The following is an 18,573-nucleotide window of genomic DNA, read 5'->3' on the forward strand; positions in this document are numbered from 1 at the left end:
TGTTCTAGTCTTAGCCACACGTTCAAACCGCCTCGGTAACCCGTCTTCAAGTCAAGCAACTGTTTTGGTGTCAGTTCCCGTCTGGGGTTGTATGGTATTGTATTGTACTTGGCACTGAGCTGTGTATATAACTTACAACTGCCGGGGAGAAGCCCCTCCGTCCGCCCTAAGTCGGGTAAAATCCCGCCAAAAGTCACCTCAGCATGTGAACTCTGAGGTACAAGTGTAACAGTGGGGGTTCAAGCGCCTCCAACTGACCAGGCTAACTGGTCGCGACCTTTTAGCGTAGTGGTTAAGGCGTTGCCGTGCGGATCGGGAGTTCGGGGCTCGAATCCCGGGAGCGGCGTACTCGCCCCTTTGATTTGTTTCACAAGTGTACTAGGTACTCAAGCGAATAAATCAGAGCATCAACCTTAACCTTGATCTCGTGATCTTGTTTTGTGGTGAAAGTTGAACTTGAGTCCGAATCCTACCATAGACTATTATGCGATACGGGGATCTGATTTCGCGGTAGGGAGGAAATGGGGTAGCAAAATTGTCAACATCCGCAGATGAGCGGCGAGAAAGACTTAGGTAAGGCAGGAAGAAGCCAGAGCTGTGATCAGAGCTCTGCTGTTGTTAAGACATAATCCGTGGTGCTCCCTAGCCTGAATATTCGATGACATTTAGGAAGACATTGTCAAAATAAATGGTGAGGATTTCTGTCGCATTTCAACAGAAAAGAAGTGATTTTCTGGCGAGGCCGGGGCGGCTGACGTTGTCCCGTGTACATTTAGGCTTAACACAATAGTCATTTTATCTACATCTACTGACGTTCAAAACGGGGTGCCGCTTACAAGAAACTGACGACTTTGATTTGAAATTTGGTGGACATTGATAAAAGCTTTTATAGTTTTTCCCCGAACTGTAAGTTGAGCCACTTCACTCCCTGCAATACCCACCACTTTCTGAAAGAACCTTCGTATGCCAGACCTTCATACAGGTCGAACGAGGGAACTTTCCATTGATTCGGGGAAAAGCACACATTGGGGATCATAGTTTTAGGATTTTCGTAAACACCTGCTCGTTTGCTGTTCTGTGTATTGTAATCAACATGTGTGTCTTATATCGAGCCTCTCAATTGCTTTATGATTTTTAGTTGTTAGAGTTATTTTGAGTTTGATGTATGATTTATTACTCCTTTATATGTTCGATGGTTACTATTTTATTATCTTCGCCTAGAAGGTTATGTTTTCGTCAGCGTTCGTGTGTTTGTGTGTGCCTGTGTGTGTCTGTGTGTGTGTCTGTGTGTGTCTGTGTGTGTGTGCGCATGTGTGTGTGTCTGTGTGTGTGTGTGTGTGTGTGTGTGTCTGTGTGTGTGTGTGTGTGTGTGCGTGTGTGTGTGAACACGACAATTCAAGAATGCTTGGTATTTGTTTATTTGTTTATTTTGATTTTTCACCAAAGTGAAGGGGAGGACAAAACAGGTGCTTACGCACCTTTACAAGTGTGCCCCCCTCCCCCCAAAAAATTGGGTATGGGTTGGTCTTCTTGAGACCTCAAAATGATTAGATTTTGGGCGCTCTATAGCGGCTTGCTATGGTATTGCAGCGGTTTCGATATCTCGTGTTCTGGACGTTAGAAATATCTAGAACACTAAATAGATGTTGGGAAGTGTTCTAAACTGTTACTTATCACATTTAGATTGTTACTAAGGTTTTGAAAATGTTAGAACAAAAGGCAACAAGAGTTCGGAGACCTCATATCTCCATGAAATATTTTGGTTAAGCAAATGACTTCCACATTTGAATAATCTATGCTTGGTCATGTACACCTTTAGATGACTTACACAGCTCACAATGTTGACAGTCCAATTATTTACCAATCACCACTAAGAATTATTGCACTTTTGCATTGATTATGCAAATTAGGAATAATTTGCATAATTGGTATCTGTTAATCTGCCATCTACATATGTTACATGTATTTGAGTCATGTAATGGAAACCACTGCACATATATATTTTCCTCATTATTCATGCAAATCAAGTCTCAATTTACATAATTTGCCTTCCATTATGTGTTATTTGTAAGCTACCTGCATATTAAATATAATGGGAATCTGTCGTTCCTTTGTTTAGTTATTGTCGTTGGATGATTTTGACGAAAACTCCCCTGTAGTTCTAGAGCAAGCTGCTGGGGGGCCCAAACCTACACCACTTCTCCCTTACATCCCAAGGTATCTGCCACCAATAAATCAAGACCATAGCACGTCCAGGTCAAAGGAGAAATGGAAGTTCTGCTGCAGTACCAAGTTCACATACCAGACGAAAATCGACCTTGACCTTTGTCTTTCCAACACCTACCCACATACCAAATATCATCATAATCCATCAAGAGGTTCTTGAGTTATGTTGACTACAAAAGTCCGGAAACACAGACAGACAGACACACACACACAGAGACACCCACCCACCCAAAGCAATATCTCCACTCTACCTGGATGTCTTAGATTCGCAAACGTTACTACTAGATCTTCATTTGTATAATTGATGTCGATCAATATTCCTATCTTTCTCAGTATGCCACATGTTTGAGAGTGGCCAACACCTTCTTAAGTTACTGTCTTTCAAACTCTGAAACAGAATTAGTCCCTGCAGTTCCAAAGACCCAAACCTACAAGACTGAATCTTCTCCCAAAGAGCTATCTAGCATTCAATAATCAGGACCATAGCATGTTCAGAACCCGAAGTTCCGCTGTAGTACCTTAGAAACACACTAGGGGGTCCAAAATGTAATCATTTCAAGGTCTTGTGAAGACCAAATATCAAGGCAATCCCCCCAGGCATTCTTGAGTTATAACGTTAACTTCCGGTTCGTTCTACCATACAATGTGCAGGTCCGAGTGCACTGTGCTAGGCGATACGCAAGGTACAAAGTCATTTTTCGGCCATATTTAGCGACATACAAGCGCATGTTAAATACATAAGAAAGACATGGATACTTCTGCCAGATATACATTTATTTTTTAAATAAACATCATATTACACCAAATTCATGACTGGTATTGTCGAATTGATTTACAAGCAAATATGCACAAACAAAAATGAACACCACACCATTACGGTGTTTGCCGCACGTCTGTACAGTTGTTTTAGATAACATACCTAAAGTAGTTCTAGTCCCATGCAACGCTCTTGTACAAAGTTTATGAACAAACGTTCACTGTCAACGTTACATTTACATCTGCATGTATCAGTCATCATAAATAGAAGAAAGCCTTTCTTAAACTTGGATCAATATGCCTGGCTTTAGTTGCGCACGACACAGAATGTTTATTTGAGTAAGGTTAAAGTGACGAACCTAGGGACCAGGAACCTTACATTCCGCCACTTTTACCGTGCGAGCGTTGCTGCAAAGAACAGAGGTCACAAGTTTACGAATAGAATCTGCTTGTAAAATGAACTTTGAATTGTCTTTTTTGCCAAATAAAACTAATTTTATATTGAATTGCTGTTCTTTCAGACAAAAGCTCAAGATTTGCAAATTAAGGTGTCGTTTTTATATGTATTTCAACGTAAGGAATTACTCCCAAGTTGTGTCAGAGAATTAACGTAGCCATTGCTTTTAAAATGACTGCCATACTGAGCTGCAGTTGACCGGAAATTCCGTCCCCAAATCTATGTTATATAAGGCTCCCATAGCTGTTAGTAAGGTGTATCTATGCACTTGTCACAGGTCTGACCGAAACAAGAAGATACGATTAGCACATTTTACAGCACTATCCATGAGTTAGTAAAGAATGTAACTGACAACCTTTCATCTAACGTCCTCCACATATATAGACAAGGGCCATAAAAATGGCTACATGTAACCCAGATGAACAACAAGACACGTGACACGTTGCAAGCTTTACCAGTCGAAAAGCAATCAAGGACTGCAAATATGTTTTACACTGAAGATTCCGCTTCAAAGACTATGACTTTCTTTTCGATCTTACTTGTTACATAAAGCTGTTTTTTTGTTGTACTACCGAGTACTCCCGACACGTTGTAGGTCTGTAACCGAGATTCCATTTGAGCCTTTTTCTGTCGGCAGGTTCGTCTGTTGTCCGGTGGCGGCCGCTGGTGTTGTTTCTGTGAGCAGGTCTGCTTGATGCACTCCCGAAAACTGTCTCCCACCATGGCGTAGACGAAGGGATTCAGAGCGGAGTTGGCGTAACTCAAACAAATCCCCACGAACTACAGGGAAATATAATTATAATGGTAAAAATTCACCAGCTATAACCTCCTTTCAATAACTGTACAAAACATACCATATTTTGCCTCTACCACAAACATTCAATACTGATGACTTATAAATAAGGTTTTATAACAACATTGTCTCATTGATCGTAAAAATACGGTCGGCATTTGCATGATCTAAAACGATTTATGTTTCCACTTCCTGATCATGAATTACTTTGAAGATTTCAAAGACGTTTCCAGGTGCGTTGAATGTCTCTCTATCTGTATAATGCCAGCGCGACGCTTCTCTATCTGCCCATATTGTGGGAATGTAGCTATGGAATTGAATAGAATATTCCATGGAAGTCAATGTACAAATGAGCTAAAGACCTTTTTTTTTAAATTGATAAAATGAACAAGTCCTGTTTACTTGAATGCAGTCTGTTAATTTATGTCATTGAATATTGCATAATACAAAAATAAGGCTGTTATGAACTGTAGCTGATTTTACCTTGCTGTAGTAGACAGCGGCTGTGAGCTGTTTGTTGGAGCTGCTGTGCCACCACAGGTTGATGACGTGGTTGGGGAGCCAGCACACCGTGAAGAGGATGATCGCACCGAGGACCATGAAGGTACTTTTCCTGGTCTACAAAACAACGCATTTGGATCATAGATTTTATCTCAACACAGCTACAGTTCAACCTCATCTTTTTTATCCGCGTAAAAAACAAATGTTTTTATATTCTCTGGTAATGTTTTCAGTACATTCAACCATCTCTTTTCGCCGGCCATCGTTGGCTGATGATGATGACGCACATTTTAACCCAAGCACAACAAGAGTTCGGAGACCTCAAATCTCCATGAAATATATATCATGCAGATTAGGCCCACATTTGTATGATTCATATTCAACTATGTTTACTGTCACATAGCTTCCAAATGCCACAAGTATGAAATTCCTATCTACCAATATGGAATTACAGTATTTTCTCATTAATCATGCAAATTAGGTCTTAATTTGCATAACTTTTTTCTATCAATGTCTCTTTATTTCTCAATTACATATGATGCATTTTTTAAACTGTCGTACCATTGAACGGAGTGGGTTTATAAAACGCTTTATCACCATTTGATTACATCGAGTAACACTTAAGCTATCCACATGATAGAAACAAATATACAGGTTTGGTTGCATATCCCTTTGTGGTTTGACCACAAGCTGTTGGGTCCCTGGGGAATACATGAACCAGTTTGGAAACTAACAGGTGTGAGCTGTCACAACATGCCTAGAATGGAAATATAGATTTTCCTCATTACTTATGCAAATTAAGTCCCAATTTGCATAACTTGCACTTCATTGTGTACATCTCTGTCCACACCTATGCCACATGTTTTAGAGTGGCCAACACCTTCTTAAGTTACTGTCTTTCAAACTCTGAAACAGAGTAAGTCCCTGCAATTCCAATAGCGCGCATGTCAGGTGAGCGACACAGTCGGCATCGAAGTCGCGGCTTCTAGTTCCAGAGGCAAGGTTAGGGTTAACCTTCGGACTGCGCACGCACAAGGAGGAAACGCTATACATCCATTGTGTTCTTTGATAGGAACTTCAATGGTTTTAAAAACACATTACACAATCATACATATTAGGGTCAAACACATCACACATACATGCAAGTTTCAAACACACCACGCATACATACATACATACAGACAGACAGATGTCGACAGACAAAATTCAAACTTATCACATATACATACATCAACCCCATCGCATCTTTGTGTATTTTAATTGATAACTTGTGAATGTGCAATACTTAGCTGCAGGCAGTATTTTATTGTTTGCTGATTGTTTTTATATCAGGGTAATCCCTTCACGTATATTGATATGCAAATCGGGCTAGCCTATGCTTTCTGAATGTGGTAGTCTCTGATTTGGCAACTAGTTATGATATGCAAATTTAGTTTAGATTACATTAGTTACTCAAAATTTTGGCTAGAAGAATGAAACTTCCTGCATTTACTGTTCTTGTACTAGTTGTAGTGGACATTCCAGTGAAAATGAACAATTCGAAAACAAAAGGATTAAAAGTCACTCACCTCAATGTGTGCAGTTTAAGAAATAAGGTACATGATTTAGAACGGATGATGAAACAGAATAATGTCCACATAATGGCAATAGCAGAAACGCATTTAGACCATACGATATCAGATGGACAGGTGTGCATTGAAGGGTACAATCTAGTGCGTAGAGACAGGAATTGTAATGGAGGGGGCGTAGCTTTGTACACTACTAGTGTCATAGTTCCCAACATTAGAGAAGATCTTATGGTACAGTCAGTGGAAGCACTTTGTGTGCAGGTTCATTTACCACATGTTAGACCCTTTCTAGTGATTGTGTTGTATAGACCACCTAGTGCTAATGCCGAATATTGGGATAATGTTGAACTACTGATAGACAAAGCTACATCTGAACAAGAGGAAACATATGTCTTAGGCGACTTTAACGTTGACTGGACTAGGAATACACATGCATCGAAGAAATTGCAAAATATGACTGAAAGTTACAACTTACAGCAGTTGGTACATGAACCCTCTAGAACTGTAAATAGAGGACAGACAGTAATGTCGTCATGTATTGATCTTATTTTCACCAACCAATCTGACAAATGTAGCAAAATACGAGTAGAGACTGTTGGATTCTCAGACCATGATGCTGTGATGTTTTCACGCAAGGCAAAGATCCAGACCACAGGACCAAGAATAGTGCACAAAAGAACATATAAGAATTTCACGGAGCAAGCATTCCTTTCTGAAATGTGGGAGGCACCATGGCACTTGGTGTATAACTTTGATGATGTAGACCAAGCGACTGAGATGTTTGCTGACATTTTGCAGGACACATGTGACAGACATGCACCAATAAGAAAGTTCACTGTTAGGTCAAACGCAGCCCCTTGGCTGACCCCATACATCAAGGAACTGATGGAGATGAGAAATGAGGCAAAGAGTGACGTCAACACAACTGGACTGACATCAGACTGGGCTGTATACCGGAAGCTAAGAAACAAAGTGGTATCAGTTTGTCGCAAGGCAAAGGCTCAGTTCTACAGAGACACATTTGAAGCATGCAGTGGGAACCCCAAAAAGACATGGAACACCATCAACTCACTTCTTGGAAGAAAGCATACTGTAAGTCCAGCATGTGTGCAAGAAGATGGAAAACTTCTCAGCAAACCGCAGGACATAGCAGAACATTTCGCAAAGTTCTACGAGACCAAGGTCTCCATCCTTCGTTCTGGTATGGGCTACACGGACTGTGAAGAAACATACTCAAATCCAGGGCATGAGTCCTTTGTGCTTAGTTCAGTTACAGCGAGGGACGTGCACAAAATTCTATCAAGACTACCGGATGGCAAAACCCCATGGCCATGATGGAATAGACAACAAACGGCTGAGGATTTGTTCGGATATCATAGCAGAGCCCCTTACTTACATAATCAACCTGTCTTTTGCAACAGGAACATTCCCAGCAAAATGGAAGCATGCCAAGGTGATTCCACTTCTGAAAGACAGCAGTAAGCCACTAACCGGACAAAACTCTCGCCCTGTAAGTCTCCTTCCAACGTGTGGCAAGGTCTGTGAAATCTTGGCCAGTGAACAAATCGTCTCGTACTTTTCCCAATCAGGTCAGCAATCAGATGCGCAACACGCGTACCGAAAGCTACATGCTACAGAAACAGTTCTTCTGAAGATGACAGATGAGTGGCTGGATAACATGGATAAAGGACTGATGACCTCGGTAGTGTTGCTGGACTACAGTGCAGCTTTTGATCTTGTGGATCACGTCCTTCTTCTGAAGAAGCTCAAAATGTATGGATTCTCAAGGGAAGTGCTGTCGTGGATCCAGTCATACCTATCAAATAGAAATTGGCAGGTGTACGCAAATGGAGCATATAGTCAAAATCGAGTGCTACAATGCGGGGTACCACAGGGAAGTTGTTTGGGACCACAACTGTACAGTATTTACGTCAATGACATGTCAGGAATTGTAGAGAATGGGGAAGTGGATCAGTATGCTGATGACAGTACAGTACATGCAGCAGGGCGTACTGTACAGGACATAAAAACAAAGGCTATGGTGGATTTGGAATGTGTGGCTAAATGGTCCGACAACAATATGCTAAAACTCAACAACGGCAAGACAAGGACCATGCTGGTTGGGACATCCAGGAAGACAAACCTCGCACCTCCTCTACATCTAGAACTCAGGGGGCAGAGTTTGCAACAGGTACCCACTGTCAAGCTACTGCGAGTACATGTAGACCAGAATCTCACATTTGATGATCACGTAGACCATGTAGTTAAGAAGTGTAACAGGAGCATGGCGCAAGTGAGCAGGGTGAGGAAGTCACTTCCGCACTGATTCAAGCTCTCGTGCTTACACATCTAGACTACTGCAGCTCGGTGTGGGCAAGTACGTCTGTAAAGAACATAAAACGACTACAAGTCATACAGAACAGAGCGGCCAGGGTCGCCCTTGGAACTGATAGGTTCACAAACAGGGACGCTCTGCTGCAGATGCTAGGGTGGTTGTCCGTGAAAGACAGGATCCAACAGAAAAGCATGATGACTTTCCGTAAAATCATGGACAACAAACAGCCAGTTTCTCTGTATAGACAGATCACAATGCAGTCACATGGTTATCAAACATGGTCATCTAAATCACAAACCATCCTCTTGTCGAAGCCCAGAACAAATGCTCAGAAAAAGCGCTTCTTGTATAGAATGTCCAGCACCTGGAGTGGTTTGAAAGTGTAAAGTAGTTTGATATATTGTCGACTTTGTATGATTGTATATACACAGCCTTATGCTTCTTTTATCATTTGTGTAAATTCTGTGGTGTTCACATGTGTCATGTAGTTTTGTCCAGTCAGTTTGGACCACAGGAAGAGTAGTTGTTAAGCTAATTGTGGATCCTAATAAACTCAACTCAACTCATCTACGTATAAGTGCCAAACACATCGCACATACAGACAAGTGTGAAACACATCACATTCCGTATAAGGGTAAAACACATTAAACACACATGTAGTAGTACATACAAGTGTGAAACACATTTTGTCAACGTTTGAAAAGTCGCCACACCTTTTCTGCGTTGTTCCGTGGCACCGAAACAGAGACGTTATCAAAGCGATGCCACAGCCGGTAGATGATGGGTACGCAGCTGATGAGGCAGACAACCAGAGGGATGAAATAGGTGGACAAGAAGGTGTAGATCATGATCCCCTTCTCGTAGTCCTTGGACGGCCAGACGGGACGGCAGATCGTCTGCCAGCCGTACGGACTCCAGTTCCACTCCACCAGGCGGTAGTGCAGGGGGATCGGGAGGGCCATCAAGAAAGATACTGCAGAAAACAACTGGATGTTTTTCACATGCATATATATATGACAGTGTGCGCCGGCTGTCAGTCGACGCTGATAAATGACTATTTGGAAAAATGACAATGTTTACACATCCTGTCACTCTATTCTGAACATTCAGCAGATGGAAAATGTTTAACTTCGATAGCACAAAGAGACAGACCAAAAACACTACCTCTCCGTGAATTAGTTCCCTCTTTCATTGCCCCATGCATAAATAGTGGTTCGCAATGTCTGCCAGGTGTGAGCCATTGTATGTCAGGGTAGAGACTCCGATCTGGTAGAATCGCTGATTCTGTCTTTCGAGATCCTGATCCCATCGGGATCTCTGCCACAGAATCGACGATTCTACTAGTAGAAATTCCGAGTCTCTGTGGACAGAAATAAAACTCCGATCGGGATCCCCACCGACAAAATCAGAGATTCCACAGTGTAACACCAGACACTTTAATCTGAAATGGCAGTAACTTAACAATGTCTAACATATCCAAAAGTAAAACTTACAATCGCATTACTTACACCGATATCATTTAAATACATGTGCTACTGTGCTGCCATAAAACAACTTATCATCTTGTAATGCTGTACATGTACTATATAGGCTTTTCATATGACATCATTTGCGCCATGTTGGATTGGTATATCAAGATGGTGATGGTATTTGAATTACCCGCCAATTGGAATTCATATTATAATCAAATAAAAAGCCTTTATTAGAGTACAAGTGGTAATAAGTGGCGCTGCTCTGTCGGTGTGACCTGAATCGTTAGAACTACGTTTTATACCAAAACTCTGAATAGATATGTTAATGAAGTTAAGACAATTCCAGATGTTTCAAAATTTTATCTTGTTACTTGAGTAACTATTTTTGGCGTATCTTATTACCTGGATGTCTAACATTCATCAACGTAGGTGACTGATATTTTATGATATTACATCACATTTGCGGATGCATTTGTGATGAAGATAGGGCATCAGTAATAATACAATCAACATTTCTGGCATGCCCATTCATATATGTAGATTACTGATTACATCCCACCGATCCAAATGAGAACGTTGGCAGAGATGGCTACGCGTTTCCGGCGGAAGATGAGGGAAGCCACGGGGTGCACAATAGCGCAGTACCGGTCAACACCCACCGCAGCTAGCGTCAGACAGGTAGCCTGGACAGTTACCTACAGAAGGAAATAAACAGGATTAATTCCATTATCTCCTTTAGATCTTAAACAACAGCTGTGTCTACTTTACTATTGTTGTTGGTTTACTACTACACACGATACACATTTACAATCCAGTCAAAGTGGTACCTGGCCGATGTCACCATTCTTTGCTGGTCCTTACCTTGAATAATTTTTTCCGTTGAGAATCCTGTCTATAATGACCGCTCGTCCACATACAAGTTATTGGTCCCCTGAGCGGTCTTTTGAGCAGTTTGTGACCACTTTAATTGATTGACAGTATATGTATATTTTTTCGATTACATATTCGTTATCTGCTGGGAGTTTACTACATCTAACGACATGTTTCACCATGTGCAAAATACTATGTAAAATGTGTTGATTTTTTTGCTATCTAACCTTACTAGTATTCTGTGGCCTATTGTCGACGAGCGAGTTTACCTGCATCATGTAGTTAACCATCTTGCACATGTGTTCGCCGAAGACCCAGGAAGGCATGGCGTACTGTGCGGCAGTAAAAGGGACACAGCAGAGCAGGAAGGTCATGTCTGTCACGGCCAAGTTGCACAGGTAAAAGTTGGTAACGGTTCGCATCTTGCGGAAGAACGCCACCACATAGATCACAAGGGAATTGCCAGTAAGTCCAACCAGAAAGATGAATGCAAAGATAGCTGGTGGCACGTAATGGTCCCATGACATAGGCACTGGTAGTGGCAACTTGCCCGCCTCAGCGACATCTCTCGTACAAGAAGAGTTCGACACCTCCTCTATCATGCTGTCGGAGCTGGTCGCGTTTCCCGTGCAGTTCAACAAGGTACGCATCTTCTCTAGTCAGGTTTGAAGATCCACCGTTAATATCGTACTGAGCTCAACTCAGGCCCCATACGCAACTCAGCCTAGAAGACAGCATAAATGAACTATCGTCAAATTCGTCATCCTGACAACTGGCTCAGGCCGACTACTCTACCTACTTCTCTGTCCTCTGCCCAGCACGTCATTTTTCTTAAAGTTAAAGACACATAAAATAATACAAATTGATAGAAAAAGACAAAGAGACGGGGGAATCACGTTGTACACAACTTATATTCTCACCGCCACTTGTACATTATGGAAAATAAAATAGTTGACAAGGCAGTAAAATTTATGTTTACCAGACTGCTTGAGTTCTAGCCAACTATGATCATCTTCGCGAAACAGACTGTCCGTGCAGATCATGCAATGTAAGCAATGCAATGTAGTATGTAAGATGAAACACAATTTTTGAACATGAAATTTGATAACAATATAATAGTGATTAAGTCTGATGTGGATTCAATGCTCATCTGGTTTCCAACTGTGCTCTGCTGGCTTCTCAGCTATTTCCTAAACTACCATATATCAGTTTCACAATAGCCTACTATGTGCAAATAGATCAAATAAGTATATTCTGAAGTGATTGAATTGCTTTAACTTGCTAGAAGGGGAGTGAAGGGTGGGTGTGCCGGGCGCAACTTGGCAATAAACTGGAATCATTGCACCGGCATGCACTCCCAGCAGGTTCCGTTGAAATGGACATACTAAATAGAGGTAGCCAGCGACATAAGCTTAATTTACACTGATCCCATTTTGATTGAAAAGTGTCTATAGAAACCTTAAACTATTCCTAGTCTCTTACTATAGTTGTCATGAGGTGAGGTGTATTTTTACCTTCGCCGAGGAGGTTATGTTTTGCACAGCGTTCGTGTCTGTGAAAAAAAATAACTCGAGAATGCTGGATGAATTGTCTTCATATCTGGTAGGTGGGTAGGTCTTTGTGAGACCTCAAAATGATTTGGGGCACCTAGTGACTTTCTATGGTTAAAGTGACCCGGGCGTCTTGAAAAGACACATAGGGGTGGCGCCCAATCCATTTCTATAGCCCTTGGGCCACACATATTTGTGCAAGTCACTACAGCAGGGGGCTGATTCGCTGGGCTGATTCGCTGGTAGTGATGTGTGTGTTTAACTACCATACTCTTTCCCAAATGCTGAGTGCTAAGCAGAGAAAGCAGTATGTACCATTTTTAAAGTCTTTGGTATGACCCGGCCGGGGTTCGAACTCACGACCTACCGTGTGCAAGGCGAGCACTCTACCAACTAGGCCATTGCACCGGTTTTCTATGGTACTGCAATGGAAATTCTTGTTTTGATATCTCGTGTTCTGGACATACCAAGCTCATGCTTTTTGAGTGGTAGATAGCTCTTGGGAAGGAGACGATTTTGTTATAAACTTTGCAAGAGTATAACTCAAGAAGGGGTTGACATATAGTTATGATTTTCGGTATGTGGATAGCTCAAGTGACGATTTATATATCTACATATTCTGAAAATTGGTAGGTAATTTGTATAATCAATAAGGAAAGTTTATAAATCTCTCAAACACATGACATATGTACCTGAGAAAGTGAGAAATATTGATAGATATCAATCATGCAAACGAATACCTAATTTGCGCAATAAATCACAAAATACATATGACTCTCGAACACACGACATATGAAACTGAGACAGAGAGGAATATCGATGGATAGAAATTTGCAAAATAAATGACAAAATACTGTAATTCCATATTGGTAAATAATGGGTATTTCATTCTTGGAGCATTTGAAAGTTCAGTAGATGTGGGCATTATCAGGCACAAACAATGCAAATGAGGTCCTCATTTACAGGACCCATGATAAAATGCTACAATAGCCTTCTTTGCTCTGATAAGATGTTTATAGTTTGTACAACTTGAATGTGTTATTTGGGTAGAGAAGATGATCAGCTGACGTGATTCATGGAAATGAGAACTATATTCACATTATCAATGAGAAACATTAACGGTATCACTCGAAATGGTTAACATCATTTGGCGAAGGTATGAGGCGGTGGAACTGTAGTATTGTTATCAGCATCGCCATATAGAAACAAATATGCCAATGTTCATATCCAAAATAATTTTAGTTACCGACTCGTAATGTCTTTTCATCACGCTGAAAATCACCATTCGTTTAATCGTCATTACACAGCTTATCGCAAAATGACCCGCTTGTTTTAAACACCTATTGTCTAAAATGATGTTCGAATAGTCCTTTCATTCTCACCATCGCACCTGAACCTATGAATAGAGTACATACAGTACGACAACTCATTCCCATGGGAAGCAGCCAATGGGCTGCCTTACAGTACCTTTTCGGCTACTGATCATAATGGGACAAGCAAACGAGCAACATCAAATGCTCCTTATCAGGAGTTCTTTTCTCTATACTGCGGTTTGCATTCTTCTGTACCTATACTGTCGGCAACGAAGACAGAGATTGAATGACATGTCCACCTACCTATTTATCGTTGTTACCTCTGCTTTCTCAAGAGCAACAATTGTGCAATTAGTAGCCAGATAACCCGCAAATTGGCCTAATAGGGATGTATTCATTCTGCAGATCTAGACATGAAAACAAAGCGATCCTGCTAGATACAGGTTGGCATGTAGCCAGAGAAAAAATACGAGAAGGTACTGCTGAAGAGAGTGAGAAAGTACAAAATATGGGCACTGCATATAAAAAAGATAAATATTGTTCGAATGCTCTGCCGAAAAGTTGCAACGGCATGCACAATAGTTACCTCCATGAATATGTGTTGTTGTGTGTAAGTCTGTTTGCATGATTACCTTCGCCGAGAAGGTTATATTATCGGTTATACCAGCTGTGGAGTGGGTCTGTATGTATGTCAAGAGCATAACTCGATAAACCTATAATGGATCTTCGTGATTTTTAGTAGGTTAGTAATGGTTGTGAGAACAAAGGTCAAGTTCGAAAATGGTTAACCTGGCGTTTTCCTAGAGTGCTGCAGCGGACTTTGTATGTTTGTGTGTTTGTATGTAGACAACATTACTCAAGGAACTGTTGATAGATCTGCATGATTTGTGGTGGGTGCGTAGCGAGTGTATAAACGGAGGTCTAGTTAAAAAATTGGTCACCTGGCATTTTCCTACGGTACTGCAGCGGACTGTGTTTATATGCGTTTTTGTTTGTAGACAGCATAACTCGAGGAGATGTTGATGGGGGTGCATGATATTAGGTAGATGGGTAGGTTTTCTTGAAGGAAAAGGTCAAGTTCGATGATGGGCCTTCTAGCGGGTACCTTAGGTACTGCAGGGTAGCTTCAAAGTTTGAGGTCAAATTTTCTGCAAGTGATACGGTCACGATTTTTGTTGGTAGATAGTTCATGCCACATGAAGTAAGGTGTGTACGCTTGGGGCCCCTAACGACTTGTTTGGAACTGCATTGGGTGTTTTTAATTTATTTGTTTTGACCTTCGGACATGAATAACTAGAAATAGGGTCGACGGATCGTCTTGATTTATGGTATGTAGATAGCTTGATTGATGCTACACATAATCGAATACTGATTATGTAAAGCAGGAGCTAATTTGCATAATTTGCAAAGGAAGTTTATAAATCCGCTGCGTTTCATAATAGGACCCTCAAACGTGTGACATATGTAACTGAAAAAGAGAGAGGTATCGATAGATATCAATAATGCAAATAGCTACCTTATTTGCATTATTAATTACAAAATACTAAAATACTATAAGTATTTTAGTATTCTCGTGGCATTAGGAAGCTGAGTAAAGGTGAACTTTATCAGACATAAATCCTGCATGACAGGGCTCATTAACATAACATATAAGCCATATCTATTATAAGGAAATTTCTACAATGGGCTTATTACTGTACTACCTGCTTTCGAGGACACTATGTCCCAGCTGGGGTTGGGGATGCAGGTAATGTAAACCTACAGAAGTAGGCCATGTAAACATTTATCAACACACTAAACACATACATGTATACTAGTCCTGTACCACCAATTAATGATTTTAAAGTTTTGGATAAATGCACTCTCCATAATAAGCCTTGATTATTTGGCGAAGGTAATGAGTCATGGAACTCCAGTTTGCTCTTGTTTCTGCATTCTTTGTCCAGCATAACTTAAGAAGCTATGGCTGGATTGAAATGATATCTAGTATGAGGGCAGACTAATTTGCATGATTAAGTTTTGCTAATTTGCATGGTAGCCTTTGGCTTGATATTTCCTAAACGTGCAAGTTACTAGAATTCTGAATGTTACCAGGTGTCCACGGCAGACTTCAGCCTTTGTTTCTGATATGTCTATCATTCATTGTCGGTCATGTCGTGCTGTTTTGTGTGATTAGGAAATGATGTTAAAGGCAACCAAGGCAATATTAGGGCCCAAAATATGGAATTAAAAAAAACAAACATTTACTAACACTATCTAGCACATTTGCGTAATAGCTTCATGCTTTGAATATTTCAAAACCGCTCAAAAACGTGCCGCACGATTCCCTTGCTTTTGCAAGCCTACAAAAACTCTGGCGACGATTTTCAGTGAGTTCTCACATCACAACGACGTCATATTTTTGCATGATGGACGTCGCTATACATTGTGATAGTGTTGTTTGAACTAATCATGTATAGGAAGGACTAAATAAATTGACTTTCAAAATCCAATTTTCGGGCCCTTATATCGCTTGGGTTTCTTTTAAGCCAAATTCGCACCAGGAATGACAATCAGCCGTCCTGCAGGATGGAGATGGTTGTGAAAGTGCGGTCAGTTGTGTCCAAAGCAGTCATGAGGTCCTGAAAGACTTTTGCAGACTGATTTCCCCGTAGACTGAAATAAACGAAATTTTAGTTATTAATAAGTTTCCTTCATCTTAGCTTACGAGAAATTCGTCTATGAAGACTTGTAATGAACACACCACTGATTCAGGGCCCTGATGATCGTTCTGAATTAGGACGTTTATGATTTTAAGTACGCACGTGCAGCGAAATCCACTTAAGTTAGTATATACAAATGTGAAGACTCATTAGAATCTATCCAACATCGCTGTCTCAGAATCATTGGGCTACCTGCTGACTCACTCCTTTCTCTAGCAAGCAGACGTGAGAGAGCTACCCGGAGAACACTTTGAAAAATCCTGCAGGGCAGCACCTCTCCTCTCAGGGTATTTGTGACTACCCCCTCAGACACCACCAATCAACGATCAGCAAAAGCAAACGACATCCAATGTCCTTCATACCACGAGCCCTAAGATTTCACTACAGTAACGACTCTCAGTAACCCACGCATAGGATATCTAACACCTGTCTGATTAGTTTAAGCTAGAGACTGTTACAGAACTTTCTACATGTCGATTAAGTTTACCTTATATACTTAAAGCTTCCCCAGACTGACCACTTGCAACGAACGCATAAAACGTTTTATCATCTTCGCCGAGTACTATAGTACTCAGTCGTGAGAGAAGATTATGTTTTCGGTTGAGCCAGCTGTTTGGTGGGTCTGTATGTATGTCAAGAGCATAACTCAAGAAAGATTCGATGAATCTTTATGATTTTTGGTAGGTGTGTAGTGGTTGTACAAAGAAAGGTCAAGTTCGAAAATGGTTCACCTAGCGTTTTTCAACAGTACTGCAGCAGAATTTCAATTTTTGTGTGTTTGTATGTATGTAGGCAAAAAAAGTAACGGAAACGTTGATGGATCTTCAGGATTTTTGGTAGGTTTGTGGATGTTGTGAAAACTGAGGTCAAGTTCAAAAATCATTCCCCTGGCATTTTCCATCGGTCCTGCAGCGGGCTTTGTGGGGATGTGTATTTGTATGTTGACAACATAACTCGAGAAGCTGTATATGGATCTGTATGATATTTAGTGAATGGGTAGGGCTTACAGAAAGGAAGGTCAAGTTCGATAATGGGCCTTCTAGCGGGTACCTAAGGTACTGCAGCGGAGCTTCAAAATTTTGGGGCATATTTTCTGAAAGTGCTATGGTCATGATTTTTGTGTGGTAGATAGTTCATGCCACAGGAATTAAGTTGTGTAAGTTTGGGCCCCCTAGCGTCTTGTTTGGAACTGCAGTGGGTGTTTTTGTTTTGGACATGAATTACTTGTTCAATATGACTTCGTTTTCATTATTATCATATTGTCGTAGTATGTTTTATAGTACTAACATTACAATATTTTCTTACATCATAACTCCTTACATGTAGAACGTTGCTACGTGACGGCATGGGGGGGGGGGGCACCAGCATGAGTTTTCTTTCTAGTTTATCATAACTCAAACGTTTTCGGTACTCCGACCTTTTCAAATAACCTCTTTTAAGTGTGTATTTCTGATATAAGGGAAAACTAGAAGAATATATGCTAAGTTGCCGCCAATATTGAAAACACGTCGTGCACACTTGAGCTAAGGTCCATTGAACTGTGAAACCAACATGTCGGTCAGCACCTGCCTGCCCAGTATTGATATAAAAGTTGAGTGAGAACACCCTCCCCCCTCCTTGATGCACTTTATGCTATCTTTATTTCTTCATATGAGCATATGATTGAGTTCCAACAGAGCCGGCGATAGGCTTTGATATTTAACGCTATTAGTCCACCAAAGGCGGCAGCTCCAGTGCGCGCCTTCAGAAAGCCTCGAGGCCTTGCTTTGTCTGGTCGTTATGTACTTCCTCGGTACCGAATATGGTTAAAACAACGTCTAAATATCAATTCAATCATGGAACTCCCGAACAAAATCAGCTCCAGGGATTCAATTTTTCACTGTAATTGTTCACAATTTGTCCCTATCTTTTGATTTAAAACATGAAATACCTTTTGGATAAAGTCAGCTGGTCACGTGATAACAAGAGCGAATCATAGATGCTTGTCATCATTTAAACAAGCTTGCTAATTGCACTTTTGTCTCAAAGTC

General features: G+C 41.0%; 1 protein-coding gene across 1 annotated transcript; it reads right to left on the reverse strand.

Annotated features, from left to right (window-relative positions):
* Positions 1-3,548: 3,548 nt before the first annotated feature.
* Positions 3,549-11,631, reverse strand: LOC136447767 (G-protein coupled receptor 54-like). Its single transcript, XM_066446812.1, has 5 exons — positions 11,248-11,631; positions 10,668-10,803; positions 9,350-9,609; positions 4,716-4,850; positions 3,549-4,219 (listed from the first exon to the last, which is right to left on the reverse strand). Exons 1-5 carry the CDS (start codon positions 11,626-11,628, stop codon positions 3,929-3,931), a joined length of 1,203 nt encoding a protein of 400 aa, XP_066302909.1. The 5' UTR covers positions 11,629-11,631; the 3' UTR covers positions 3,549-3,928.
* Positions 11,632-18,573: the final 6,942 nt, after the last annotated feature.

The sequence above is a fragment of the Branchiostoma lanceolatum genome, chromosome 13, assembly GCF_035083965.1.
Source record: "Branchiostoma lanceolatum isolate klBraLanc5 chromosome 13, klBraLanc5.hap2, whole genome shotgun sequence".
Taxonomy (NCBI): domain Eukaryota; kingdom Metazoa; phylum Chordata; class Leptocardii; order Amphioxiformes; family Branchiostomatidae; genus Branchiostoma; species Branchiostoma lanceolatum.